The sequence below is a fragment of the Callorhinus ursinus genome, unplaced genomic scaffold, assembly GCF_003265705.2.
Source record: "Callorhinus ursinus isolate GAN/ISIS: 27379988/994484 unplaced genomic scaffold, GSC_fseal_2.0 scaffold10, whole genome shotgun sequence".
NCBI classification, from domain to species: Eukaryota; Metazoa; Chordata; class Mammalia; order Carnivora; family Otariidae; genus Callorhinus; species Callorhinus ursinus.
In genome coordinates this window covers 87,869,658-87,896,273 of record NW_027397072.1, presented here as the reverse complement: position 1 = coordinate 87,896,273, position 26,616 = coordinate 87,869,658, and the positions used below count along the sequence as shown (strand labels likewise).

General features: G+C 38.1%; 1 protein-coding gene, 1 non-coding gene and 1 pseudogene across 4 annotated transcripts in view; 1 reads left to right on the top strand and 2 right to left on the bottom strand.

Moving 5' to 3' along the window:
- Positions 1–21,848, bottom strand: part of LOC112821723 (E3 SUMO-protein ligase RanBP2) — an 85,923-nt gene extending 64,075 nt beyond the window's left edge. Inside the window, exons 1-2 of one of the 3 annotated variants that reach the window (XM_025869115.2) lie at positions 21,661–21,801; positions 5,217–5,369 (exon numbers count right to left, since the gene is read on the bottom strand). Coding sequence is in view for 2 of the 3 variants with exons in the window: in XM_073897925.1 (XP_073754026.1) it covers positions 21,661–21,732 (72 nt within the window). In the remaining variant the exon portion in view is untranslated. Of the gene's footprint in view, positions 1–5,216; positions 5,370–21,660 lie in introns of all 3 variants that reach the window. The other 2 variants (XM_073897925.1, XM_025869113.2) reach the window with 2 other exon arrangements.
- On the bottom strand, positions 2,957–3,089 carry LOC112821757 (small nucleolar RNA SNORA42/SNORA80 family). The gene has a single exon (XR_003207537.1). It is a non-coding gene; the product is annotated as a small nucleolar RNA SNORA42/SNORA80 family (small nucleolar RNA).
- On the top strand, positions 4,120–5,618 carry LOC112821526 (small ribosomal subunit protein uS19 pseudogene; annotated as a pseudogene).
- Positions 21,849–26,616: the final 4,768 nt, after the last annotated feature.

Genomic DNA, 26,616 nt, shown 5'->3' with positions numbered 1-26,616 from the left:
TCTCCTCCCTCTCTCTCCCTCTATCCCTCGCCCTGCTCACACGTGCGCTCTAAAATAAATAAATCTTTAAAAATAAATAAAAATTAAAATATAGAGCAAGCATCAGAATGAGACTCAGATATGCAAGAGATGCTGGAATTATCAGACTAAGAATTAAAATATGTTTAATACACTAAGGACTCCAATGGATAAAGTAGAACAAATGAGCAATGTAAGCAGAGAGAGAAAAATTGTAAGCACAAAAAGAAATGCTAGAGAAAAAACATTAGCATAGAAATGAAGAAAAGCCTTTTGATGGACTTACTAATAACCTGGACATGGCTAAGAATCTCCAAACTTAAGGCTCTCTCCAAAAAAATCTACAAAACTGAAAAGCAAAGAGGAAAAAAAAAAAAAAAGACAAACAAAATATCCAAAAATTGTGGAACTACAAAAGGAATAACATCCATGAAATAAGACTACAGGAAAGAAAAAAGATGAAAAACAGAAGAAATATCTGAAACAATAATTACTATGGAATTCCCCCAACTTAATGTTACACAAAAAAAACGCACAAATCCAGAAAGCTCAAATCCAGCATGCTCAGAGAACATCAAGCAGAATAAATGCCAATAATAATAATAATAAAACCTATGCATATCATATTCAAACTACTGAAAATAAAAAACAAATGACATTTAAGCTAGAGAAGACCTCACCTACGAAAGGAGCAAAAGAAAGAATGACATTTAACTTCTCAAAAACTATGCAAGGAAGAAAAGAGTGGAGTGAAATATTTCAAGTTGAGAGAAAAAACAACCAACCTAGAGTACAGTACTCCATGAAATTTTTCTTCATAAGAAATGGAAGAAATATTTCCTCACACAAAATTGAAGGAATTTGTTACCAGTACATCAGCCTTACAAAAGATGTTGGTAACAGTTATTTAGAGGGAAAAAAAATGATACAGCTAAAAAATTCACATCTACATAAAAAAAAATAGGAAAAGTGAAGATAAAATAAAAACTTCTATTTTTCTTTTTTTAATTGATCTAACATATACCAGCTGTTCAAAACAATACCAACATGTATTTCCATTATGTAGGAAAAATGTATATAAAATTTGTGTTTATATATATGCTCACGTATTTTATAAAAAAGTAAAATATATGATGGCAATGACAAAAAGAAAAGGAAAATTTAAGATTATTTTGTTATTATGAGGTACTCACATTACCCATGAAATAACGTAGTGTTATTTGAAAGTAGACTTGGATTAGTTGTAAATGTATACTGCAAACTCTAAGGCAGCTACCAAACAAGTAAAAAAAAGTTTAACTGACATGCTAAAAAAGGAGCAAAATTGGAGTCACAAAAAATGCTAAGTGAAAACAACAAAACACAGATTAAGAAAGGAAGACAAAAAAATAAGAACAAAGAACAAGGACAACAAACAGAAAATAGCAATAAATATGATAGCTCTTAACCCAACCATATCAATATTAATTAGAACGTCAATGGTCTAAGTCTACCAATAGAAAGATAATTTTTAATCCACTCTGACAATGTCTAAGATTCAACTATACGTTGTCTACAAGAAATCCCAATTAAATATAAAAACCCATATAGATTAAAGGTAAATGGCTGAAGAAAAAAAAAAAAAACACTAACTCACAAAGATATATGCATCCCCATGTTCACTGTAGCATTACTTACAATTGCCAAGACATGAAAACAACCTAAGTGTCCAATGACAGATGAATAAAGAAAATGTGGTACATATATTCGATGGAATATATTCTAACCATAAAAAAATGAAATCTTGCCATTTGCAATAAGATGAATGGATTTCAAGGGCATTATGCTAAGTGAAGTAAGTCAGAGAATGACAAATACAATATGATTTCACTTATATATGTGGAATTTCAAAAACCAAAACAAAGACTCAAGATCATAGGTACAGAGAAAAGATTGGTGGTTGCCAGAGTTGGCAGGGTGGGCAAAATGGGTTAAGGGAGTCAAAATGTACAAACTTCCAGTTACAAAATAAATGAGCCAAAGGGGATATAATATACAGCATGGTGAATATAGTTAATAACACTGTATTGCTTATTTGAAATTTACTAACAGAGTAAATCTTTAAAGTTCTCATCACAAGAAAAAAATTCTGTGACCATATACACTGACAGATGCTAACTACACTTATTGTGGTGACCATTTCACTATATGAGTATCAAATCGTTACGTTGTATGCCTGAAACTAATACAATAAATACATAAACAAGTAAAAGTAAGTGGTCTGAAAAAGATACACCAATCTCACATTAATCAAAAGAAAGCAAGAGTAGCTATATTGATTCTAAGCAGAAGACTTCAGAGCAAAATTATCCAGGATCAGGAGGAAGCATTACATTTTGATAAGGAGGTCAATTCCCCTACAAGACAAAGAAGTTCTTAACATGGTATGTCCTTAAACACAGCAAAATACATAAGGCAAAAACTGACAGAACTGCAAGGAGAAATAAATGAATCCACTTTTACATATAGTTGAGCCATTTCACTTTCCCTCTATCAGAAATAGATCCAGCAGGCAGAATCAGTAAGGACAATAAATGAACTAAACAATATCATCTATCAACTAGACATAATTGATATCTATAGAATACACATCCAACAACAGAATACACATTCTTCTCAAGCTCACATCATTCACCAAAACATTATGAGCCATGAAACACACCTGAACAAATTTAAAATAGAAAACCTACAATGTATGTTCTCAAACCACAACAGAGTAACAGAAAAATAGCTGAATAATCCCCAAATACTAAGAAATTAAGCAACAAACTACTAAATAATACATGGCTCAAAAAAGATATCTCAAAAGAAATTTTTTAATATTTTGAATAAAAAAATACTTCTCAAAATTTGTGGGATACAGCAAAAACATCACTCAGAGACTTTTTCTTTTTTTAAACATAATACAGCCCCCTCAGTGCTCACAGCACCCCAGTGAGGAAGCTGGGCAATGGTTTGGGGCTGCATGCTCCTCTAGCACAGGTATATGAGAGCCCCACAGAGAAGGGCCTGCCATCAATCCATTATCATGCACTAAAGAGAAATTTATAGCAATGAATGCATATATTAGAAAAGATCTAGAATCAATTATCTAAGCCTCCACCTTAGGAAACTATTAAAAAACCAAACAAAATAGGCAAAAAGTAAAAATTAAAAAATAATATGAAACACAATTAAGAAATACAACCAAAAAACCAATGGCTGATTTTTTGAAAATATCAACAAAAATCAATAAACATCTCATCAAGGTAACTTAAGAAAAAAGAGAACACAAATTACTAATACCAGAAATAAAAGAAGGGGGACGCCTGGGTGGCTTAGTCAGTTAACTGCTTTCAGCTCAGGTCACGATCCCAAAGTCCTGAGATGGAGCCTTGCATTGGTCTCCTTGATCAGGAGGGAGCCTGTTTCTCCCTCTGCCTGCCACTCCTCCTGCTTCTGCTCTCTTGCGCACTCTCTCTGCCAAATAAATAAATATAATCTTAAAATAAAAAAAAAACTCAGACAAGAAATAGATTACCTAAATAGACATATACCTATTAAAAAATTGAATAAATAATAATCTTCCAAAACAAAAAGCACCAGGTTCACTGAAGTCCACCAAACATTTAAAAAAAAAGATTATACCAATTCTCTACAATCTTTCAGAAAATAAAAACAAAGTAACTCTTAATTCATCTTATGAGACCAGCATTACCTTAATACCAAAACCAGAGAAAAACATTACAAGGAACTACAGACCAACATCACTCACAATCCACAGCTACAAAAGAATATTAGCAAACCAAGTCCAACAATGTATAAAAAGAATTATATGCCACGACCAAGTGGGATTTATCCCAGGTATGCAAGGCTGGTTCAACTTACAAAAATCAATTAATGTAATCCATCACATCAACAAGCTACAGGAAAAAAAAAATCTCATGATCACATCAATACATGTAGAAAAACATCTAACAAAACTCCACACTCATTTCCAATAAAATAAAAAAAAAAAAACCAATGCTCAGTACACCAGGAGCAGAGGCAAATTCCTCAACTTAATAAAGAATATCTACAAAAATGAACATCATATTTAATGGTAAGGAACTCAAAAGTTTTCTCGCTGAGATCAGGAACAAGGCAAGGATGTCCCCTCTCACCACTCCTTCACATCATCATACTGGAAGTCCTAACTAATACAGAAACACAAGAAAAGAAAAGATACACAGGTTGGAAAGGAAAAAATAAAATTATATTTGCAAAGAAAATCCAAAACTGATGAAAAAATCCTGGAAATAATAAGTTTGAAGGATACAAGCATAATACAAAAAAGTCAATCACTTTCCTATATACCAGCAATGAACAAGAGAAATTTGAAATATAAAACACAATACCATCTTACATTAGCACCCCCAAAAACGAAATGCAGGTGATCCTTGAACAATGTGGGAGTTGGGGTGCCAACCTTCTGCACAGCTGAAAATCCATATATAACTTTTGACTCCCCCAAAAACTTAACTACTAAAAGCTTGCTATTAAAACCCTTACCAAAAACATAAGGCAATTAACAGTCTGTACATATTATACGTTGCATTCTTACAATAAAACTAGAGAAAACAACATTAAGAAAATCATAAGGAAGGAAAAAAAATCGCAAGGAAGAGAAATTACATAACACTATATTGTATTTATAAAAAAAAATTCACATAGAAGTGGACACATGCAGTTTAAACCATGTTGTTCATGGGTCAACTGTAGTTATAAATCTAACAAAATATGTATAAGATCAATAAGAGGATAACTACAAAACTCTGATGAATGAAATCAAAGAACTAAATAACTGGAGACATTCCATGTTCATGGACAGGAAGATTTGATCTTAACAAGATGTCAATTTTTCCCAACTTCATCTACAGATTCAATGCAATCCCAATCAGAATCCCAAGAAGCTATTTTGTGGATATCAACAAAGTGATTCTAAAGTTTATACACAGAGGCAAAAAACCCAGAGTTGCACAATATTGAAGAAAAAAATCGGAAGGACTGACACTACCTGACTTCAATACTTACCATAAAGCTAGACTAATCAAAACAATGTGGTATTAGGTGGTCCCTTCCAAAGAGCTGATAATGTAGCAGAAGTGGAGAAGACGCACACCTTCCACAAGTTCACATACCGTGGCATGGACCTCAACCAGCTGCTGGACGTGTCCTAGGAGCAGTTGATGCAGCTGTACAGCGCCTGGCAGCAGTGGAGGCTCAACCGGGGTTTGTGGAAGAAACAACGCTCACTGCTGAAGCGCTTGTGCAAGGCCAAGGAGGAGGCTCCCCTGATGGAAAAGCCCAATGTGGTTAAGATGCACCCGTGGGACACAATCATCCTGCCTGAGATGGTGGACAGCATGGTGGGTGTCTACAATGGCAAGACCTTCGAACGGGGGGAAACCAAGCCCAAGATGATTCCCCACTATCTGGGTGAGTTCTCCATTACCTACAAGGCTGTGAAGTACAGCAGGCCTGGTACTGGAGCCACCCACTCCTCTACTTCATCCCTCTTAAGTAGCCTGTTCAGCCAATAAAGGCACAGACTTTTGGGGGAAAAAAAAAAAAAAGAATGTGTATTAGCAAAAATATAAACAAAATGGGACAGAACAGACAACTCAGAAATAGACCCAAATAAATACAGTTAACTGATTTCTGACAAAGCAAAGGCAATATAATGGAGGCAAATAGTCTTTCAACAAAGGGTGTTGGAACAATTGACATCCACAGGCAAAACCACAATAAAATAATAACACAGATCTCACACTCTTTACAAAATTTAACTCAAAATGAATCACAAAACTAAATGGAAACATAAAACTATAAAATTTCTAGAAGATAATGGGAGAAAATCTAAATGACCTCAGGTTTGGTGATGACTTTTTAGTACACAACACCAAAGGCACAATCCATGAAAGAACTGATATGCTGTATTCATTAAAATTAAAAATTTCTGTTCTGAAAAAAAGTTTGTTCTGCAAAAGACACTGTCAAGAGAATGAAGACAAGCTACAAAATGGAAAAAATATTTGCAAGAGATACATTTGAGAAAAGACTATTACCCAAAATACACTAATAATAAGAAAATGAGATTTAAAAATGAATCAATGATCTGGACACATCACCAAAAAATATATACAGAAATTAAGTATATAAAAAGATCCACATCAATTTGTTTTACTGCAAATTAAAATGAGATACCATTACATATGTATCCAAAAAGCCAATATCCACAACACTTAAATCACCAAATGATGGCAAGGCTGTGGTGCTAAGTAACTCTCATTCATCGCTGGTAGAAATGCAAAATGGTACAGACACTGTGGAACACAGTTTGGCAGTTTCTTACAAAACTAAACACACACACACACCCCAAAAACCTAACATATGATCTAGCAATAGTGCTTGGTATTTACTCAGAGGAGTTGAGAACTTAAGCCACCCAAAATCCTGCACACAAATGTTTTATAGTCAAATCTTCAAAGCAACCAAAATGTTTTTCAGTAGGTGAATGGATAAACTGTGGTACATGCAAACAAAAGATTACTATTCAGCACTTTAAAACAAATGAGCTATCAAGCCATGAACAGACATGGAGGAGACTTAGGTACACATTACTGAATGGAAAAAGCCAATCTGAAAAGGCTACATACTATATGATTCCAACTATATGATATTTCTGGAAAAGGCAAAACCATGAAGATACTAAAAAGATTAGTGGTTGCCAGGGACTAGGGGGAAGGATGAATAAGCAGAGCACAGAGGATTTTTAGTGCAATAAAACTACTCTGTGTGACACAATAATGGTAGATACATATCATTATACATTTATCAAAACCCACAGATCTTACAACACCATGAGTGAACCCTAAGGTAAACTACAGACTTTGGGTGACAAGGATGTGTCAAAACAGGTTCAACTGTTAACAAGTATACCACTCTGTGGGAAATACTGATAATGGGTGAGGCCAAGCACTGTGTGCAGGCAGGAGTATGTGGGGAATATCTGTACCTTCTGCACAATATTGCTGTGAACCTGTAACTGCTCTAAAAAATAATTTTAAGGGGTGCCTGTGTGGCTCGGTTAAGCATCTGCCTTCCACTCAGGTCATGATCCTGGAGTCCTGGATTGAGCCCTATGTCAGGTTCTGTGCTCTGCGTGGAGCCTGCTTCTCCCTCTGCCCCTCCCCACTCATGCTCTCTTTCTCTCTCTCTCAAAATAAAATCTTAAAAACAAAAAATAGTTTTAAAAAATTTAACTCTAATTCTCAACAAAGCGTCCTCATCAAAATGAATCCAACAGCATATTAAAAGTATTATACACCCAATATATGACCAAATGGGAATTATCCCAGGAATGCAAGATGGTTCAATTAAAAAAAAAAATCGAGAATACATTTTAACAGAAAAAAATGATTTCAACTGCTGCCAAAAGAAAAATTTCACAATATTCAACATCTGTTCCTAAAAACTCTCAGAAAACAAGAATACAAGAATTCTCTCAGAAAACTAAGTATAACTTCAATATGATAAAGGCCATAAATGAAAAGCTCACAGCTAACATCATACTCAATGGTAAAAGACTTAAGGCTTTCCCCCTAAGATCAGGAACAGCTTTTACACACTTCTACTCAACATTGTATTGGAAGTTCTTGTCAGAGCAATTAGAGAAGAAAAAGAGATAAGCTTCCAAATTTCAAACAAAAAGAAGATGTAAAACTATCTCTCTTCACAGATGACACGATCCTAGATAGAGAAAATCCTGAAGAATCCATAAGAAAACCACTAGAGCTAAGAAACTAATTCAGTAACATTCCAGGGTACAAGATCACCACACAAAAGTCAGCTGTGATTCTATGCACCAACAATGAAATGAATAATCCAAAAAATGAATTAAGAAAGCAATTCCATTTACAATAGCATCTAAAAAAGTAAAATACCTGGGTGACAAATTTAACCAAGGAGAACACTGTGCACTGAAAATTACAAAACACTGTTGAAACAAATTAAAGTCTTAAACAAATGAGAAGATGTGTTGATGGATAGAATGACCTAACAGTCAAGAAGGCTCTACTACCCAAAGCAATCTATAAATTCAACACAATCCCAATAAAAATTCCAACAGCCTTTTCTGCAGAAATGGAAAAGCTAATCCTCAAAATTCATATGGAACTGCATGGATTCCCCAGACTAACACTCTTGAAACTGACAAAGTTGGAGGACTCACCACTTTCCAATTTCAAAACTTACTACAAAGATAAAGCAATCAAAACAGTGATCCTAACATTAAAGACAGACATATAGTCCAAAGGAACAGAACTGAGAGTTCAGAAATAAACCCATACATACATCTATAGCCAATGGATTTCTGGCAATTCAATGGGAAAAGAACATTCAATGGGAAAAGTTTCTTCAATAGATGGTGATGGCACAACTGATTTTCCACATGCAAAAGAATGAAACTGGAACTTTTTTTTTTTTTAAGATTTTATTTATTTGACAGAGAGAGACACAGCGAGAGAGGGAACACAAGCAGGGGGAGTGAGAGAGGGAGAAGCAGGCTTCCTGCGGAGCAGGGAGCCCGACACGGGGCTCGATCCCAGGACCCTGGAATCATGACCTGAGCTGAAGGCAGACGCTTAACGACTGAGCCACCCAGGCGCTCCGAAACTGGAACCGTTTGCAAAAATTAACTCAAAATGTGTCAACAACTTAAATATAAAAGCCACAAAAATTTCAGAAGAAAACCCTGGGATTAAGTCTTCATGACCTTGGATTTAATAATGTATTCTAAGACATGACACCAAAAAGCATAAGAAACAAACAGGTAAAATGAAATTCATCAAAATTAAAAACTTCTGTGCATCAAATTACATTTTAAAGAAAGTAAAAAGGCAACATACAGAATGAGAGAAAATACGTGAAAATTATATCCAATATATAATTTCTGCAACTCAAGAAGAAAACATATTCTATTATAATAGCCCAAGGCAGGTGCTTGGGTGGCTCAGACGGTTAAGCGTCTGTCTGCCTCTGGCCCAGGTCATGATCTCAGGGTCCTGGGATCGAGGCCCTCATTGGGCTCCCTGCTCAGCGGTGAGTCTATTTCTCCCTCTCCCTCTGCCCCTGCTTGTCCTCGCACACACGTACTCTATTTCGCATGTGTGCACGCGTTCTCTCTCAAATAAATCTTTTAAAAACAAATAAAATAAAAGCCCAAAGCAAATAACTTGACTACGCATTTCTCTATTTAAGACCACTTCAGGGGCGCCTGGGTGACTCAGTCATTGGGCGTCTGCCTTCAGCTCGGGTCATGGTCCCGGCGTCCTGGAATCGAGCCCCGCATCAGGCTCCCTGGTCCACAGAAAGCCTGCTTCTCCCTCTCCCACTCCCCCTGCTTGTGTTTCCTCTCTTCTGTGTCTCTGTCAAATAAATAAATAAAATCTTTAAAAAAAAAAAAAAAAAGACCACTTCATGTTGATCTGGATGGCTACATTTTAAAAAGAAAGATAAAGAAAATAAGTTTTGGCAAGGATGTGGAGAACCTGGAACCCCCTTACACTGCTGGTGGGGATGTAAAATGATGCAGCCACTATGTAAAAGAGTTTGGGATTCCTCGAAAGTTAGAGTATGATCAGCAATTCTACTACTGGATATATACCCACAAGAATTGAAAACAAGGTCACAAACAGATATCCCTACACCCATGTCCACAGCGGTATCACTCACAACAGCAAAAAGGTAGAAACAACCCAAGTGTCCTTCAACAGGTGAATAAACAATGTGACATATATACAATGTATTATTATTCAACCAAAACAAAAAAAAATTGAGGCTCTGATACATGCTACAACATGGATGAACCCTTAAAACACCCTAAGTAAAATAACCCAGATACAAAAGGACCAATATTGTATGTTCCTGCTTATATGAAATATCAAAAATTGGCGCCTGGGTGGCTCAGGCATTAAGCGTCTGCCTTCGGCTCGGGTCATGATCCCAGGGTCCTAGGATCGAGCCCCGCATCGGGTTCCCTGCTCTGCAGGAGGGCTACTTCTCCCTCTCCCACACACCCCTGCTTGTGTTTCCTCTCTCGCTGTGTCTCTGTCAGATAAATAAAATCTTAAAAAAAAAAAAAATAGGCAAATTCATAGAGAAAGTAGATTAACAGTAACCAGAGGCTAGGAGAAAGGGAAACCTAATGGGTTACTACTTAATGGTTACAGTTTCTACATGGGGTAATGAAAAGTTTCTGAAAACAGACAGTGGTGGTAGCTGAACATTATTAATGTAACTAATACAACTGAACTGTACACTTAAAAGTGGTTCATGAAGGCTGGGAAGATGGCAGAGTAGGAGGACCCTAAGCTCGCCTCATCCCACAGGAACATGCACATCACTGTAAATATCCCAGAAAATGATCGAGACACTGGCAGAACTCCAAAACTAAAGGTTGAGAAGAGGCCACAGGAAAGAAGGTAGGAAAGATGGAGGAGACCTGGTCTTGGAGCAAAACGGACTGTGGCCATCCACGGTTAGGAGGGAGCCAGTAGCACAGTGGAGGGCAAGAAACAGATTATCACACCACGGAGCCCACACGGGGGAGATGAATCCCCCTTGCTTTGAATGCAAGAGGAGTCAAGCAATTTAAAAATCAGGGAGATCTGGCTCTGAGAGCCCAGAAGGCATAGACAAAGCACAACTAACAGCCTACAGAGATACAACATAGAAGCAGCAACTTGAAAAATGTCTGCGACATACGGGAGGAAGAGTTATTTACTCATCTCACAGTGTGTCCCCAAGAGGCAGGGATTAACAGGGAGTCCCCTCCAGGAACAAAGGAGCTAGCAGGGGCCATTTCCTTCCAATGACCCCAGCATAAACACATGATCACCTCCAGGAAACAGACTGGTATCACATTTGCTACTTAACCTGCTTACACCAATCACCCTCCCCATGCCACCCCATGCTTCTCTGGACCTAGCCTTCCCCCTATCACACTTCCCTCAGTCTCAGCCCTGTGGGCACCTGCCCCAGAAGATCAGTGCAAACCCTGCCCATACCACATCTCTGACCCACACGTTTTCACCAGTTCAGCAGCAGTGGCAGATCTCATTTCACAAAGAGACCAGCAGGTACCTTGCTAAAACAAGCCCACCCCAGCAGGGAACAAACACTGCCCACAACAGGCAAAAAGAACCTCTGCAGATGACTGGACTAAAGAAAAAAGTAGCCAGAACACAATAGCAAACCACATCCAACACACAGAAGCGATACTCCCTGAAGCGCCAGGTCCTGGGAAACGGGACACTGCAAAAGCATTACATCCTCCTCTTCATAAGACATTACCTTCAAGAGTGGGAGATGTAGCTGACTTTCCGAACACAGACACAAAATAAGAGACAGAGGACTATGACCCAAATGAAAGAGCAGGACAAAAACCACAGCAAAAGACCTAAGCAAAATAGATTTAAGTAACACGCGTGATAGAGAATTTAAAGTAACAGTCAGGGCACCTGCGTGGCTCAGTTGGTTAAGCGACTGCCTTCGGCTCAGGTCATGATCCTGGAGTCCCGGGATCGAGTCCCACACCTGGCTCCCTGCTCAGCGGGGAGTCTGCTTCTCCCTCTGATCCTCTTCCCTCTAGTGCTCTCTCTCTCTCATTCTCTCTCTCTCGAATAAATAAATAAAATCTTTAAAAAAAAAAAAAGTAACAGTCTTACAGATACTCCCTGGATTTGAGAAAAGAGGGAAAGACATCAGTGAGACCCTTAACAAAGAGATAACAAAAAAACAAAAAAAAAAAAACCAGAGATGAAGAATAAATGAAATAAAAAAAACACACACACTTAATGAAATAAATAGGCTAGAAGAAAATCAAACTGAGCAAGTGAGACAAAAAATTATGCAAACTGAGAATAAACTTGGGAAATTCAGTTACTCCACCAAACGTAATAACATCCACGTTATAGGGATCCCTGAAAAAAAAAAAAAAAAGAGAAAAGAAGGCAGAAAATTTGTTTGAAGAATTAATAGCTGAGAACTTCCCTAATCTGGGGAAGGAAACAGATACCCAGATCCAGGAGGCACAGGGATCCCCTGAAAAATATCAACCTAAGAATATCTACACCAAGACACAGAGTAATTAAAATAGCAAGAAATACTCATAAAGAAAGAAATTTTAAAGCAGCAACGGAAAAGAGCAAGGGTAACTCCATAAAGCTATCAGTGGATTTTATTTCAGCAGAAACTTTGCAGGCCAGAAGAGAGTGGCATGACATACTCAAAATGCTGAATGGGAAAAATCTGCAGCCAAAAATACGTTATCCAGCAAGGCTATCATTCAGAATAGAAAAAGAGATAAAGAATTTTTCAGACAAATGGAAACTAAAGGAGTTCATGATCACTAGACCAGCCCTACAAGAAATTTTTTTAAGATTTTATTTATTCGACAGAGAGATTAATTAATTAAAGGGGACTCTGAGTGGAAAGGAAAGAATATAAGTAAAAGTATGAAAAGGAAAAATCACAAAAGTAACTTTTATACTTATAAAAATAAGTGTATCTGTAAAAAACAGTCAAAGGACTCACAAAATAAGAGGATGTTAATGAATGACACCATATACCTAAAACATGGAGGGGGGGAGAAGAATGGGTTCAAACGTAAACAAACATTAAATCATACAGAGTTCTAAATGCAGATGTTACATACAAACCTAATGGTAACCACAAATCAAAAACCAGTAACAGACATGCAAAGAATAAAAAGAAACCCAAGTATATCACTAAAGCCAGCAAATCATGAAAAACAGCAAGGATAAGAGCGAAACTACGTGAACAAAAACAAGTAACAAAATGGCAATACATATCAATAATTACTTTGAATGTAAATGGACTAAATGCTCCAATCAAAAGACATAAGGTGACAAACTGGATTAAAAAAAGAAAGACCCATCTATATAGTGCCTACAAGAGACTCATTTCAGACCTAATGACACTGCAGATTCAAAGTGAGGGGAAAGGCGAAAGATTTATCATGCAAATGGCTGTCAAAAGAAAGCTGGAGTAGCAATACTGAGATCAGACAAGAGAGACTTTAAAGCAAAGACTGTAACAAGAGACAAGAAAGGACATTTTATCATTGTAAAGGCTACAATCCAACCGGAAGACATAACAATTGTAAATATTTATGCACTCAACATAGGAGCACTCAGATACACAAAACAGTTAATAACAAACATAAAGCAACTAATCAATAGTAATAAAATAACAGTAGGTACTTTAACAACACTCCACTTATATCAATGGACAAATCATCCAAACAGAAAATCAACAAGGAAACAGTGGCTTTGAATGACACAGTGGAACACATGGATTCAACAGATACATTCAGAACATTCCATCCTAAAACAGCACAATACACATTCTTTTCAAGTGTACATGGAACACTGTCCAGAAGAGATCATATATTAGGCCACAAATCTCATCAAATTCAAAAAGATCAAAGTTATACCATGCATCTTTTCTGACCCCAAGATTAAACATCAACCCCAAGAAAAAATCTGAAAATACCACAAATACATGGAGGTTAAATAACATGGTACTACCAAGAAATCAAAACCAGGAGATAATTCTTTGAAATAAACATTGAAAAACAATGAATGGGTCAACCAAGAAATCAAAGAAGAAATCAAAAAGTACATGGAAACAAACACAATAGTCCAAAAATCTTTGGGATGTAGCAAAAGAGGTTCTAAGAAGTTTAGGAGTTCCTGGGTGGCTGAGTCGGTTCAGCGTCTGCCTTCAGTTCAGGTCATGATCCTAGGGTGCTAGGATCCAGCCCCGTGTTGGGCTCCCTGCTCATCCGGGAGCCTGCTTCTCCCTCTCTTCCCTACTCACGCTCTCTCTGCTCTCTCTCTCAAAAAATAAAATCTTAAAAAAAAAAAAAAGAGAGAAGTTTATAGCAGTGCAGGTGTACCTCAAGAAACAAGAAAAACCTCAAACAATGTAACCTTGTATCTAAAAGACCTAGAAAAAGAAGAATAAACAAAACCCAAAACTAGCAAAAGAAAATAATAAAGATTAGAAGAGAAACGTTATATGGAGCACCTGGGCGGCTACGGCACGGTCCCAGGGTCCTGGGATTGAGCCCCACATCAGGCTCCCTGTTCCGCGGGAAGTCTGCTTCTCCCTCTCCCACTCCCCCTGCTTGTGTTCCCTCTCTCACTGTCAAATAAATAAAATCTTTAAAAACTAACAACAAATCAATGAAACCAGGAGCTGATTCTTTGAAATGATCAACAAAACTGATAAACCTCTAGCCAAACTCATCAAACAAACAAAAACATATGGGGGCGGGGCTTAAACATCACAAATAAAAGAGAAACCACCACCACCACCACCACAGAAATACAAACAATTGTAACAGAATATTGTGAAAAATTGCAAGCCAACAAAATGGACAATCTAGAAGAAATGGATAAATTCCTAGAAACATGTAACCTACCAAAACTGAAGCAAGAAGAAACAGAAAACATGAACAGATTGATTACCAGCAATGAAATTGAATCAGTAATCAAAAACTCCCAACGAAAGTCCATGGTCAGATGGCTTCAGAAGAAAATTCTACCAAACATTTAAAGAAGAGTTAATACCTATTCTTCTCATACTATTCCAAAAATAGAAGAGGAAGAAAAACTTCCAAATTCAAATTCATTCTACGGGCCAGCATTACCCTGATAGTAAAATTGAAAATGACAGAAAAAAATGAAAAGATATTCCATGCTCATGAATCAGAAGAACAAATATTGTTAAGATGTCAACACCACCCAAAGCTATCTCTACACATTTAACGCAATCTCTATCAAAATACCAAGAGCATCTTTCACAAAGCTAAAACAAACAATCCTAAAATTTATATAAGGAAGATCCTGAATAGCCAAAACAATCTTGGAAAAGAAAAAAAAAAAAACTGTAGGTATCACAATTCTGGACTTCAAGTTATATTACAAAGCTGTAGTAATCAAAAACAGTTTAGTACTGGCACAAAGACACATAGATCAATAGAACAGAACAGAAAGCACAAAAATAAACACACAATTACATGGTTAATCTCCAATGAAGGAGGAAAGAATATGCAATGGGAAAGACGGTCTCTTCAACAAATGGTGCTGGGAAAACTGAACGGCTACATGCAAAAGGAGGAAATTGGACCACTTTCTTACACCATACATAAAAATAAATTCAAAATGGATTAAGGGGGGCGCCTGGGTGGCTCAGTCGTTAAGCGTCTGCCTTCAGCTCAGGTCATGATCCCAGGGTCCTGGGATCGAGCCCTGCACCAGGCTCCCTGCTCAGCGGGAGGCCTGCTTCTCCTTCTCCCACTCCCCCTGCTTGTGTTCCCTCTCACTGTCTCTCTGTCAAATAAATAAATAAAATCTTTTAAAAAAAATGGATTAAGGATCTAAATGTGGAACCTGAAACCATAAAAATCCTAGAAGAGAACTCACAAAGTAATTTCTCTGACATTGGCCATAGCAGCCTTTTTCTAGACAGGTCTCCTGAAACAAGGGAAATAAAAGCAAAAATAAACTATTGGGACTGCATCAAACTAAAAAGCTTCTGCAATGAAGGAAACAAAAAACTAAAAGGCAACCTACTGAATAGAAGGTGACATATCCAAATGACATGAAGACTTTATACAACACCCAAAAAATACAATTTAAAAAAGGACAGAAGACATGTACAGACATTTTTCCAAAGAAGACATAGAGATGGCCAAAGACACATAAAAAGATGTTCACTATCACTCATTATCAGGGAAATGCAACTCAAAACTACAATGACAGATCACCTCATACCTATCAGAATGGCTAAAATTTCCATCCTTGTTGGCAAGGATTTGGAGAAAAAGAAACCCTCTTGCACTATTGGGGGGAATGCAAACTGATGAACCCACTATGGTAAACAGCACGGAGGTTCCTCAAAAAGTTAAAATAGAGCTATGATATAATCATAACTACTGGTTTTTTACTCAAAAAATGAAAAACACTAATTCAAGGGCACCTGGGTGGCTCAGTCAGTTGAGTGTCTGCCTTCAGCTCAGGCTGTGATCTTGGGGTCCTGGGATCAAGCCCCACTTGGGACTGTCGGGCTCCCTCTGCCCCTCCCCCTTATTTGTGCACACAAGCTCTCTCTCCCTCAAATGAATAAAATCTTTAAAAAAAAGAAAGTTAAAAACAAAAACACTAATTCAAGGGGATACACACATCCCTTTATTTATTGCTGCATTATTTACAAAAGGTAAATTATGGAAGCAGCCCAAGTTGTCTATCAAGAGTTAAATGGATAAACATGTGGTACAAAATACACAATGGAATATTACTTAGCCATAAAAAAATGAAATCTTGCCATTTGCAACAACGTGGATGGAGCTAGAGTATAATTTGAAATGAAATAAGTCAAAGAAAGACATACCATCTGATTTCACTCATATGGAATTTAAGTAACAAAACAAATGAGCAAAGGAAAAAAAAAAAAGAGAGACAAACCAAGAAACAGACTCTTACAGAGAACAAAATGATGGTTACCAGAGGTGAAGTGGAAGCGGGGATGGGTGAAATAGGTGATGGGGATTAAAGACATACACTTATCAGGATGAGCACTGTATAATCACTATAATATAATCACTATATTGTACACCTGCAACAGAACAGTGTTAATAATGGAATTAAAATTAAAAACTTTAAAAAAGGCATTAAAATGGCAGATTACATATATTTTACAACTTAAAACATCAATAATGTAACATACCAAAACTCATTACACTGTACACTTTAAATGGTGAACTGTATGGCATGTGAACTGTATCTCAATAAAGCTGTATAAAATACACTCTCATTTTATGTCAAAATAGTGACATATTCTCAGAAAATTATTCCAAAGTGACCTCAGTATGACAGTATTGAGTATACATCCTTAACAGGATATATTTTAAAAGTAAAGAATGATAGGAGTGCCTGGGTGGCTCAGTTGGTTAAGCGTCTGACTCTTGATTTCAGCTCAGGTCATGATCTTGTGGTCATGGGATCGAGCCCCACGCCGGGCTCTGCACTCACTGTGGAGTCTGCTTCAGATTCTCTCTCTAATAAATATTTTTAAAAATAAATATAAAAGTGGGGGGTGGGGGGATGGGTCAGCCTGGTGATGGGTATTAAAGAGGGCACGTTCTGCATGGAGCACTGGGTGTTATGAACAAATAATCAATCATGGAGCACTGCATCAAAAACTAATGATGTAATATATGGTGATTAACATAACAATAAAAAATTGGAGGAAAAAAATAAATAAATAAATATAAAAGTGACTAATGATGTAATATATGGTGATTAACATAACAATAAAAAATTAATAAAAAAATAAATATAAAAGTAAAAAACTATAAGCAATCTTAAACTTCATTAATAAAACACCTGCAAAAAACAAGGAGGCTAGAACTAGAATCGTAACAGAGCCTCCCTTTCTCTCCCCAAATCCATAAATTTAAGAGCTTTGAAGTTTATTATAATACACAACAGTCAAGATGGGCATTAAAATGAACAGAAAATGAATAGATTCCCACAAGTTACCATGTCAACACAATAGAAAAATCAACTCCACTGTCTATTTTGCCTTGAAATATCTCATTAAAGTCTATCTCAGGATTGGGGTGCCTGGGTGGCTCAGTAGTTAAGCATCTGCCTTCGGCTCAGGTCATTATCTCAGGGTCCTGGGATCGAGCCCCACATTGGGCTCCCTGATCAGTGGGAAGCCTGCTTCTCCCTCTCCCACTCCCCCTGTTTGTATCCCCCCTCTCACTGTGTCTCTGTCAAATAAATAAATAAACTTAAAAAAAAAACAAAAAACTATCTCACGACAACTGAACAGCAATTATTAAAGAATAATATATAGAACCATAAAATTGGGGGGAAATTTGATAGTCTTCTGTCTTCATTCTGCTCATTTTATAAAGGAACTGAATCCTAAGGGGGTAAAGTGCCTTATTTAAGGATACATAGGTAGGAAGGAAAAGAGCCAATGTTATCCATAATTCAGTCAGTCCATGATTCAGGACATCCATGATTCAGTCACTGCTTCTTTCCATGACACTTTATGCCACTGTAAGCAAAAACTTAAATTCATTTACACTATCAAAACTGATATGGGGCTGAAAACAGGAACATTCAGACCTGGAGAGTTGTCACATTAACCCTCCCCTTGCACAGCCAAATGACTCTCCATCACCCCAGGTCTTCAACACCCCTGCAAAAAGCTTAAGCAAATGGATTTTTTCTCAGTATAAACCAAGGGGCTCCAAACTTAAGGAGTCCTGACAAGGGTGAGGGCAGGGGTTATAGAAGCAGATAAGCAAAGTCTAGATACTGAATGGTGAGTTCCCCAATCTCCTTCCCCTGGAAGAGAAGGTTAAAAACAGAACAAAAAGACACAAGTAAGAAAGATATGGAGGATCAAATCAGAACCAACTTTCAGTTCACAAAAACATAACATTGGGGCAAGGGGAAAGGGGAGCTTGGGATGGGGCAAGAAATGCTCAAAGAAATAACACCATGTCCCAGAACTGAAAGAAATGAGTTTTCCAACTGAAAGGAAACTTCCAGAAAACCTACAAGCTATCAATAACAAGAATCACATCAGATTTCTAACAATACAAATGATCAGAAAATGAAGCAATACTTTCAAAATTGAAGGAAAAAAATATTTCAAACCTAGACTCTGATAATCAAACTAGAAATCAGGTGAAACTTTTTCAGGCATACCATGTTAAAAAAAAAAAAAAAATCCCATCCATTCCTTCTCAAAGCAAACTGGAGACTGTGCTACACCAAAACAGAGAAAGTCAAGAGGACATGAACTGCAAGAAACCAAGAGTCTAAAAAAGTGAAGGTAATTCTCAAGATGATAAGCCAAATCCCAGAGCTAGAACTGTGTAGCAAAGAGGAGCCAATCCAGACTGCAGCAGTAAGACAAGAGTGCTCCACAAGAAAAACCCTTAAAAAAAATTTTAAGCTGAAATCAATGGATGTGACCTCTTTGATCACACTTGAGAGTTAAACTGAGTTTGGGTAAAGAATTAGTAATACATCCTAGATAACTCAACAAACCAAAAAAAATAAACTATTAACTTCAGGAAAAATAAAACTACGCAATAAAGGTGGCTCAAATGCAAAAATATGTACCTTAACATAATTACATAAACACAAACTATTCATTTAACCAAAAATTACAACAACGAAACTGGAAGAATGAGGGGGAGAAAGATCTGTGGACAGAGATCTGGAGGACAGATCATAAAGTATCTATAATGTGGAAAAGGAGACAGAGAAATAAAAGTGTGTATTGTTATTCACAAGTCTAAAGTATATGGTAAACAAACAACTAAGAGCTGTCCGGTTGTGTGTGAGCAGTAGGAATTAGGGGTGTGAGACCCATAATTGGGAGACCAACTCAACAGAAATCTAGGAAAACTAAATAGAAGCCAACTAGAGAAAGAAAAATTAAAGAAACACAAGTGATATTTTCAAAAAGGACAAAAGCAGGCCTGAAGGAATGACAAAACAAAAGAGACAAACAAATGAAAGCATAATGGAAGCCTGGGAAGGTAAGACTATGGACCCATCATTGCATTCCAGAACCTGGGACATCCCAGAAAGCATCGCCAGTTCACACATGGCCGATCTTTACCAAACTGGGAGCCAAGTAAATACTAACCCTTCTACTCTTAAAAAGCCACTGTCTCTGCCTCCACCACCCTCCCCCTTCGATGCTATCCAAAGCACCCTGTTTTGTCCTTTCACTTAGACCTAATTTATAGAATACCATCACCTGTTACAAAGTTACTCGCTAATTGAAATCCCCAAGTTCTAAAGTAAATGATTTCTCCTGTTTGAAGAAAAACATCTGATTAAAATAATACTCTTTAAATGTAAAACAGAGGTAGCCATAATAACCAGTCCTTAAAATTCTGACTCCACCCGTCCCCTTTATTTGATGGAAAAGTTAGGTAGTTCGAAGAACATTCTAAATTCTGTCTACAGAATTAAGATCTTAATCTTTTGGGAGCCAGGGTCCCCACTAAAAATCTCATGAAATCTCTAAACTTGGCTTTTTAAAAAAGTATGTCAATGTCAGCGTACAGAAACCCTTAATGAAGTTCTGTTTTAGACTCTGGCACCGCATGTGTTGTTTATGACTATACCAGCAGTTTAAAATTACAATCTGTATGTAGGTACCTATTCCTCTCCTCTGATGGAACCGGCTGTAACCTACTCCGTTATTCCTAAAAGAAACGAAATCTGACCCATTACCAAAATCCTACAAAGACATATGCCTACTATGTGATTAAAGATACAATTATGCAGCTATTATAATCATGTTCATCCCTGGGTTTCTTTTCATTTCCTCACACATCTTTATTCTCATAGGCCCTTACCCAGAAGAGACCTTGAATGACTGTCCTTTTAACATCAACGTTTAGTGCTTACTATGTGCCAGGCATTGCCCTAAATGTTTACCATGAGTCATCCTATATACTCCTACCAATACCATTACTCCAACATACTAAGTTTAACTTGCCTCAAATCACACAGCTTATAAGTAAGTGGCAGTGCTGTGATTCAACTCCCAAGCAAACTGATTCAAGATCCTGTGCACACCACCCACCCTTAGCCTTTTTCCTCACCCTCCATATCCAATCACTAAAATTCTGATGAACCCAAAATATATCTACCACATTATCTTAAAAAAGAAAAAATACGCTGAGCATGTTGTCAAAAAGGTTAAAAATTTTAAGCCATAGTAAGAAGGCCTGTAAGAAATTCAGAATACCCAAGATTGCGTTTTAAAAAAATAAAGGCAAATAAACAAGCCTCTTAAGATCCCAGAGTGCTGGGAACGGGAGAGTGGAGTGTGAAGAGGAGGGACAGAATCCTTATAAATGCAGGACAGATGCCTCAAAATAGGGGGGGGTCTACCAGTGTCATTTGCGCGGTCTTTCAGGGAGTTTTAAGTCTAGCTACCCCTGCACGGGTCCGCTGGATGCCTACGATGTTTGCCCGTCACCGCCACCGCAGTAAAAGCCCACCCCGGAGCTGCGTCAGTCCCCCGCTGGGTTCCATCGACCTCCAAAGCCTGGAAGGTGCCGCTCCGCCGCAGCGGGAAACTGTCCGAGAGACGAGAAGAAACCCCGCCGCAAATGGCAGGCTCCGGAGTCTGGGTGACGAGGCCGCGCGGACGCAGCCGAGAAACCCCCGGACGGGATGGGCCCGCAAGTAAGGACCGTCAGGAGCAGGCCAGGAGGAAGAGGAAGAGCTGGCGCCAACGGCAGCCCGCCGCGGCCTCCCCCTCAGCCTCCCCCCCCTGCCCCCGAGCTCGCGAGCGCCACACCGCCCACCGGACCGCGGGAGCCAGCCGGCGCCTAAAGGCGCCAGGGAGCGGCGGCCGCCGGGAGCCATGACGCCGGCGCTGCGCGGGGCCGCGGCAAGGCCAGGGCGGAGGCCGCTCGGCTCTCCAAGACCCGCTCACCTCTCGGGGCGACGGGACGGAACCCTGCACCGAGGCGATGTACCGCTCCACGTCGGCCTTGCTGCGCCTCATCGCGCCGAGACCTCACTCCCAGGGCGCGGGAGGCCAGAGCCGAGGCCCACACCGGTCGCCGTCTCCAGGAGCAAAGCGCCGGAAAGCCCGTGACGCAGCGCCGTCGCCGGCCGACGAGCGGCCCGCCCCGCCCCGCGTGCGTGTTGCATCAGCACTGTGCGCCACGCCGACGTCGGCGTCTCTCCCGCCGCGCGTAGCCCTCTAGCCGACCCCGCCCCAGGCTCTGCGTCATCCTGCAGCGGCCAAGTCGGATGTGCTCTGTGAGAGCGTCAACTGTGAGAGGCGGGAAGGGAAAGTTCAAGACCGCGCTCGGACCAAGGGCTAGTAACTAGATCAGCGGGACGATGTTTTACCGGATGGATTCCCAAAACTTAGGGCCGTTTCTTCTTAATTTTAATTACGTGATGCTGTGGAAGGGAAAAGCACTCAGGCCATTTTGGTGAGCGTGTAAATTGGAAACACCTTTCTGGAGGCTGTTGGTTAAATATATGTTGGACACGTGTGAATACAGAAGCATACATGTTAAAATTCATGTATATTAAAAGAATGTTATGTGAGAAAATTAAAAGTGCATAATTAAAAGGTAGGCCACAGATACTGTTTTTGGACGATTATAATTGTATAATTTGAAGAGCCCCCCAGATTTTTATATATAAATATATATATTTCAATAGCAGAACAGTATATACCAAAATATAGTAATCGTGTCAGCATGAGTCATCTGCATTTTCCAAATCTTCAAAATTATTTACTTCCTCCCAACCCGCACCCCGATACCAAGTTTATTGAATGGCTTTCACAGAACAGAAATAAATCAACATTAAAGAAGTCAAATATTCTGATAATTTAAAAACAAAGCCTGGGTGGCTCAGTCGGTTAAGCATCTGCCTTCGGCTCAGGTCATGATCCCAGTCTTTTGGGATCCAGCCCAGGCATTGGGCTCTGTGCTCAGCAGGGAGCCTGCTTGCCTACTTGTGATCTCTCTCTCTCTGTCAAATAAATAAAATCTTTTAAAAAATAAAAACAAAGTCAAATTGGCGATACGTCTGAACTTACATCAGGTCTGGAAAATACTTCTTTGAATTCAAATTATATTTCAACAAAAAATACAATTTACCATTTTTAAAAACTGTTTTGATTAAATTATCCGATTTAATGCAATATATGTTAAAAAAAAAATAGCAGGAGGGGAAGAATGAAGGGGAGTAGTCGGAGGGGGAGACGAACCATGAGAGATGATGGACTCAACAACAAACAGGGTTCTAGAGGGGAGGGGGGTGGGGGGATGGGTTAGCCTGGTGGTGGGTATTAAAGAGGGCAAGTTCTGCGTGGAGCACTGGGTGTTATGCACAAACAATGAATCATGGAACACTACATCAAAAACTAATGATGTATGGTAATTAACATAACAATAAAAAATTTAAAAATAATCTGATTTATGAAATTACACAGTTTAATTTGAAAAGGAGGTTTAGAGTTCTTTGTATGTTTGCGGTCAGACATATCTTCCACACCTGTTCTTTTTTGTAAGAAAAACACTTCTGGGGCGCCTGCTTCTCCCTCTCCCTTTCCCACTCCCCCTGCTGTGTTCCCTCTCTCACTGTGTCTCTCTCTGTCAAATAAATAAAATCTTTTTAAAAAGAAAAAAACACTTCTGTTTTATAATCATTTTGTTCTTGAGAGCAATTTAAAACGAGCAAAATTCTATTAATGTACAACAGAATAATTTTCTTTCCTACAAAATCATTTTGGGCTAGGACCCCAGAAGCAGTACAAATGAAGTGAGCCATAACACCTACTAACAATTTATGTTCACATAAGTGGGCCTTCCTCAATTGTTCTACCATGGATGAAGGCAGAGAACTCTATACTCACCTACACAGCCCCTTCATTCATCTTTTCATTGCAGGAAACAAGGTACCGGCAGGCTTTTTAGAATATCCAGTGTAATAACCAGCTTAGAACAGGTACCGGAGGAAGCAAAACAAAGAGCAGAAGAAAACTTGTAAGAATTGAATTATTATCCTCAGGAATATCTGAGTATATACTGCAGCCCTAAAACAAAAACAAGTCATTAAAGTTTACTTTGGAAATTTGAATTTTAAAGTCTTAGTTTAAAATGTTTTAGAAAATTTCAGTGGTGAAGACATTAGGTATAAAAAGATCATATCCCTGTGTGCATACAGTAGGGTCTTAATTATCTGAGAAAATATCAAACAAATGAAATATGTTGAAATTTTTAACTGGAAGTTTAAAATGTTATGGAAAGTTTTTGTCTTTTTTTAAAGATTCTATCTATTCTAGAGAGCGTCCATGTGCACAAGTGGGAATGGGGGGTGGGGTGGGTGGTGTGCAGAGGGGGAGAGAAAGAGAGAATCTTAAGCAGACTCCAAGCCCAGTGTGGAGCCCTACCTGGGGCCCAGTCCCAAGACCCAGAGATCATGACCTCAGCCAAAACCAAGAATCTGGCACTTAACTGACTTAACCACCCTTATTTTTATCATTTTTTAATGTAGACAAAATATAATTTAATCCAATCACTTAGAATTAACCTGGCCTCTTACAGGCCATCTCCCCAGTCTCTCCTTTCTGATTTTTCCCTATTTTCCAAATTTTTTACAATCAGCAAGTATTTATAAAGGGACAGAGCATTTTCCTTTATCTCAATCATGCTGGATGTGAATAAAAGGAAATGATTCTGAGATTAGTAGTGTGACATATATTAGAAATAAAACTTAAAGAGAATGTGGTTTGGGATAGAAGATCCTATTTTAGATAGCTGATTTATTTTGCTTTAGGTGCCATTTATATATATCCAAGTGGAGATGCCTAGTATATAGATGGAATAGTAGGATGAAGATCTGTGATGGATTGGAAGTCATAAACCTTAGGTGACAGTTGAAGCCATGAGTTTGCCTTGGAAAGAATGTTAGTAATAACAGCCATACCTAACAAGTAAGCACTTGTTCTGTTCCATGTCCTTTTCTTAACATTTCATGTATTAGCTCATTTAATTCTCAACAGCTTCAGGAGGGTACTATTATTTTTGTTATCCTTTTATAGATAGGAAACCAAGGGAGGGAACAGTAAGGAACTTTCCCAAGCACACTTAGCTAGTAAAATCACTACCATTAATCTGTTTAAGTCAAATAAACTGAAAAGGAGTGGGCCAAAAGGAGAATCTTCTTGAGGAACTCAGATGACTTAAGTACATTTATTACGCCTCAAAACATAAATTTTGGGGGCACCTGGGTGGCTCAGTATGTTAAGCGTCCAACTCTTGATTTCGGCTCAGGCCATGATCTTGGGGGTTGTGGGATCGAGCCCTCGCTTTGGGCTCAACAGGAAGTCTGCTGGAGATTTTCTCTCCCTCTTCCCCTTCACCGCCTCACTAATATTAATTAAATCTAAAAAAAAAAAAAAAAAAAAACCTCAGTTTTCACCAAATGGGAAGATGAGTCTGACCTTCTGGGCTTTCAAAATAGACATTCTCCATGATGATGTCCATTCTAGCCTGCATCTTTTCCCAGCATAAACCAGTTACATCCAAATTTCTCACAAGTAATTACCCACCCCCCAAATCACACATCTAACTATAATGTTCTCTACAAGGAACTCCTTAGCAGAGGGATGAATTCCTCTCTAATGGCTCCATTACTCATGTTGATGCATTGCAAATTCAATTCAAATGAGGGTTGAATCCATAGAAATATTTGGCTTATGACATTTTTCATTAGCAGCAGTTTTACCTGATTAATCGGAGTCCTCAACTTCTGAACTAACTGAACTAGCAGGCATTTAACATTGATGCTGATCAAACAAGTTTCTCTCATCTCAAACACCTGTAGCCTCTATTGCTAATTACCATCAACTGCAGACACAGCTTTCATATATCACTTGATTCCTTTTTTCTTCAGAACCATTCATACTGCCAGTTCATCCCATCATTTTCTCAGTGTTCCCAATTTGTATGATTCTACAGTAATCCTAAACTGTTTTGTAGACAGCATTTTGAATATTCTCATGGCTCTTGAACTTAATAGACATGATGAGATTTAAAATGTTCATAAAGAACCTCAGAAACAAAAGGAACCAACATGACTACGCACTGCCATTTTTTAGTCCTTGGACATAAGTTATTTTCATTTTAAAACTTTTGCTTTGATTTCATCTCTGAAAATAGAGGCTTTTGCACATGCTGCTCTCGACATCCATACAACCTAAACTGTCTTTCATATGCAGGAATGGATCTTCCACCCATCAACTGAGAAAGGATTTGGAGCTATCACATGACAGCACAACCCTGCCTGGAATTATGTGAGGCAGAGCTTGTACAAATAATAAATTAAGGAATACACGCACACACGTATGTATATGCATTTGCATGTATATATCTATATGTATGTGTATATGTGTGTATATATAGACACATACATATGTGTGTATGTATGTATCTATGGGAACTGAATCCCCTAAGTCACTGCTGTCTAATATAATGTGACCCAACATGTAACTTAAAATAATCTAGAAGTCACACTTTAAAAAGTAAAAAGGAACAGGAGATATCAATTTTAATAATCTTTTATTCAATCCAATATACTTAAAATATTATAATTTCAACATGCAATTAATATAAACGAATTGTTAATAAGCTATCTTACATTCTTTTTTGTACTAAGCATTTAAAATTTGGTGTATATTTTACATTTACATCTTAATTCAGATGCCAAGGTTTCATCAAAAATACTCGATCTGTATTTAGATTTAGATTAGATTTAGGGTTGAAAAAATAGGTTAATATACCCAAGTTGTTCCAGACATACTTAGAAGTTTTCAGGAATTGAATTGAATATCGAGTTTGTTTGTTTATATATTTGTTTATTT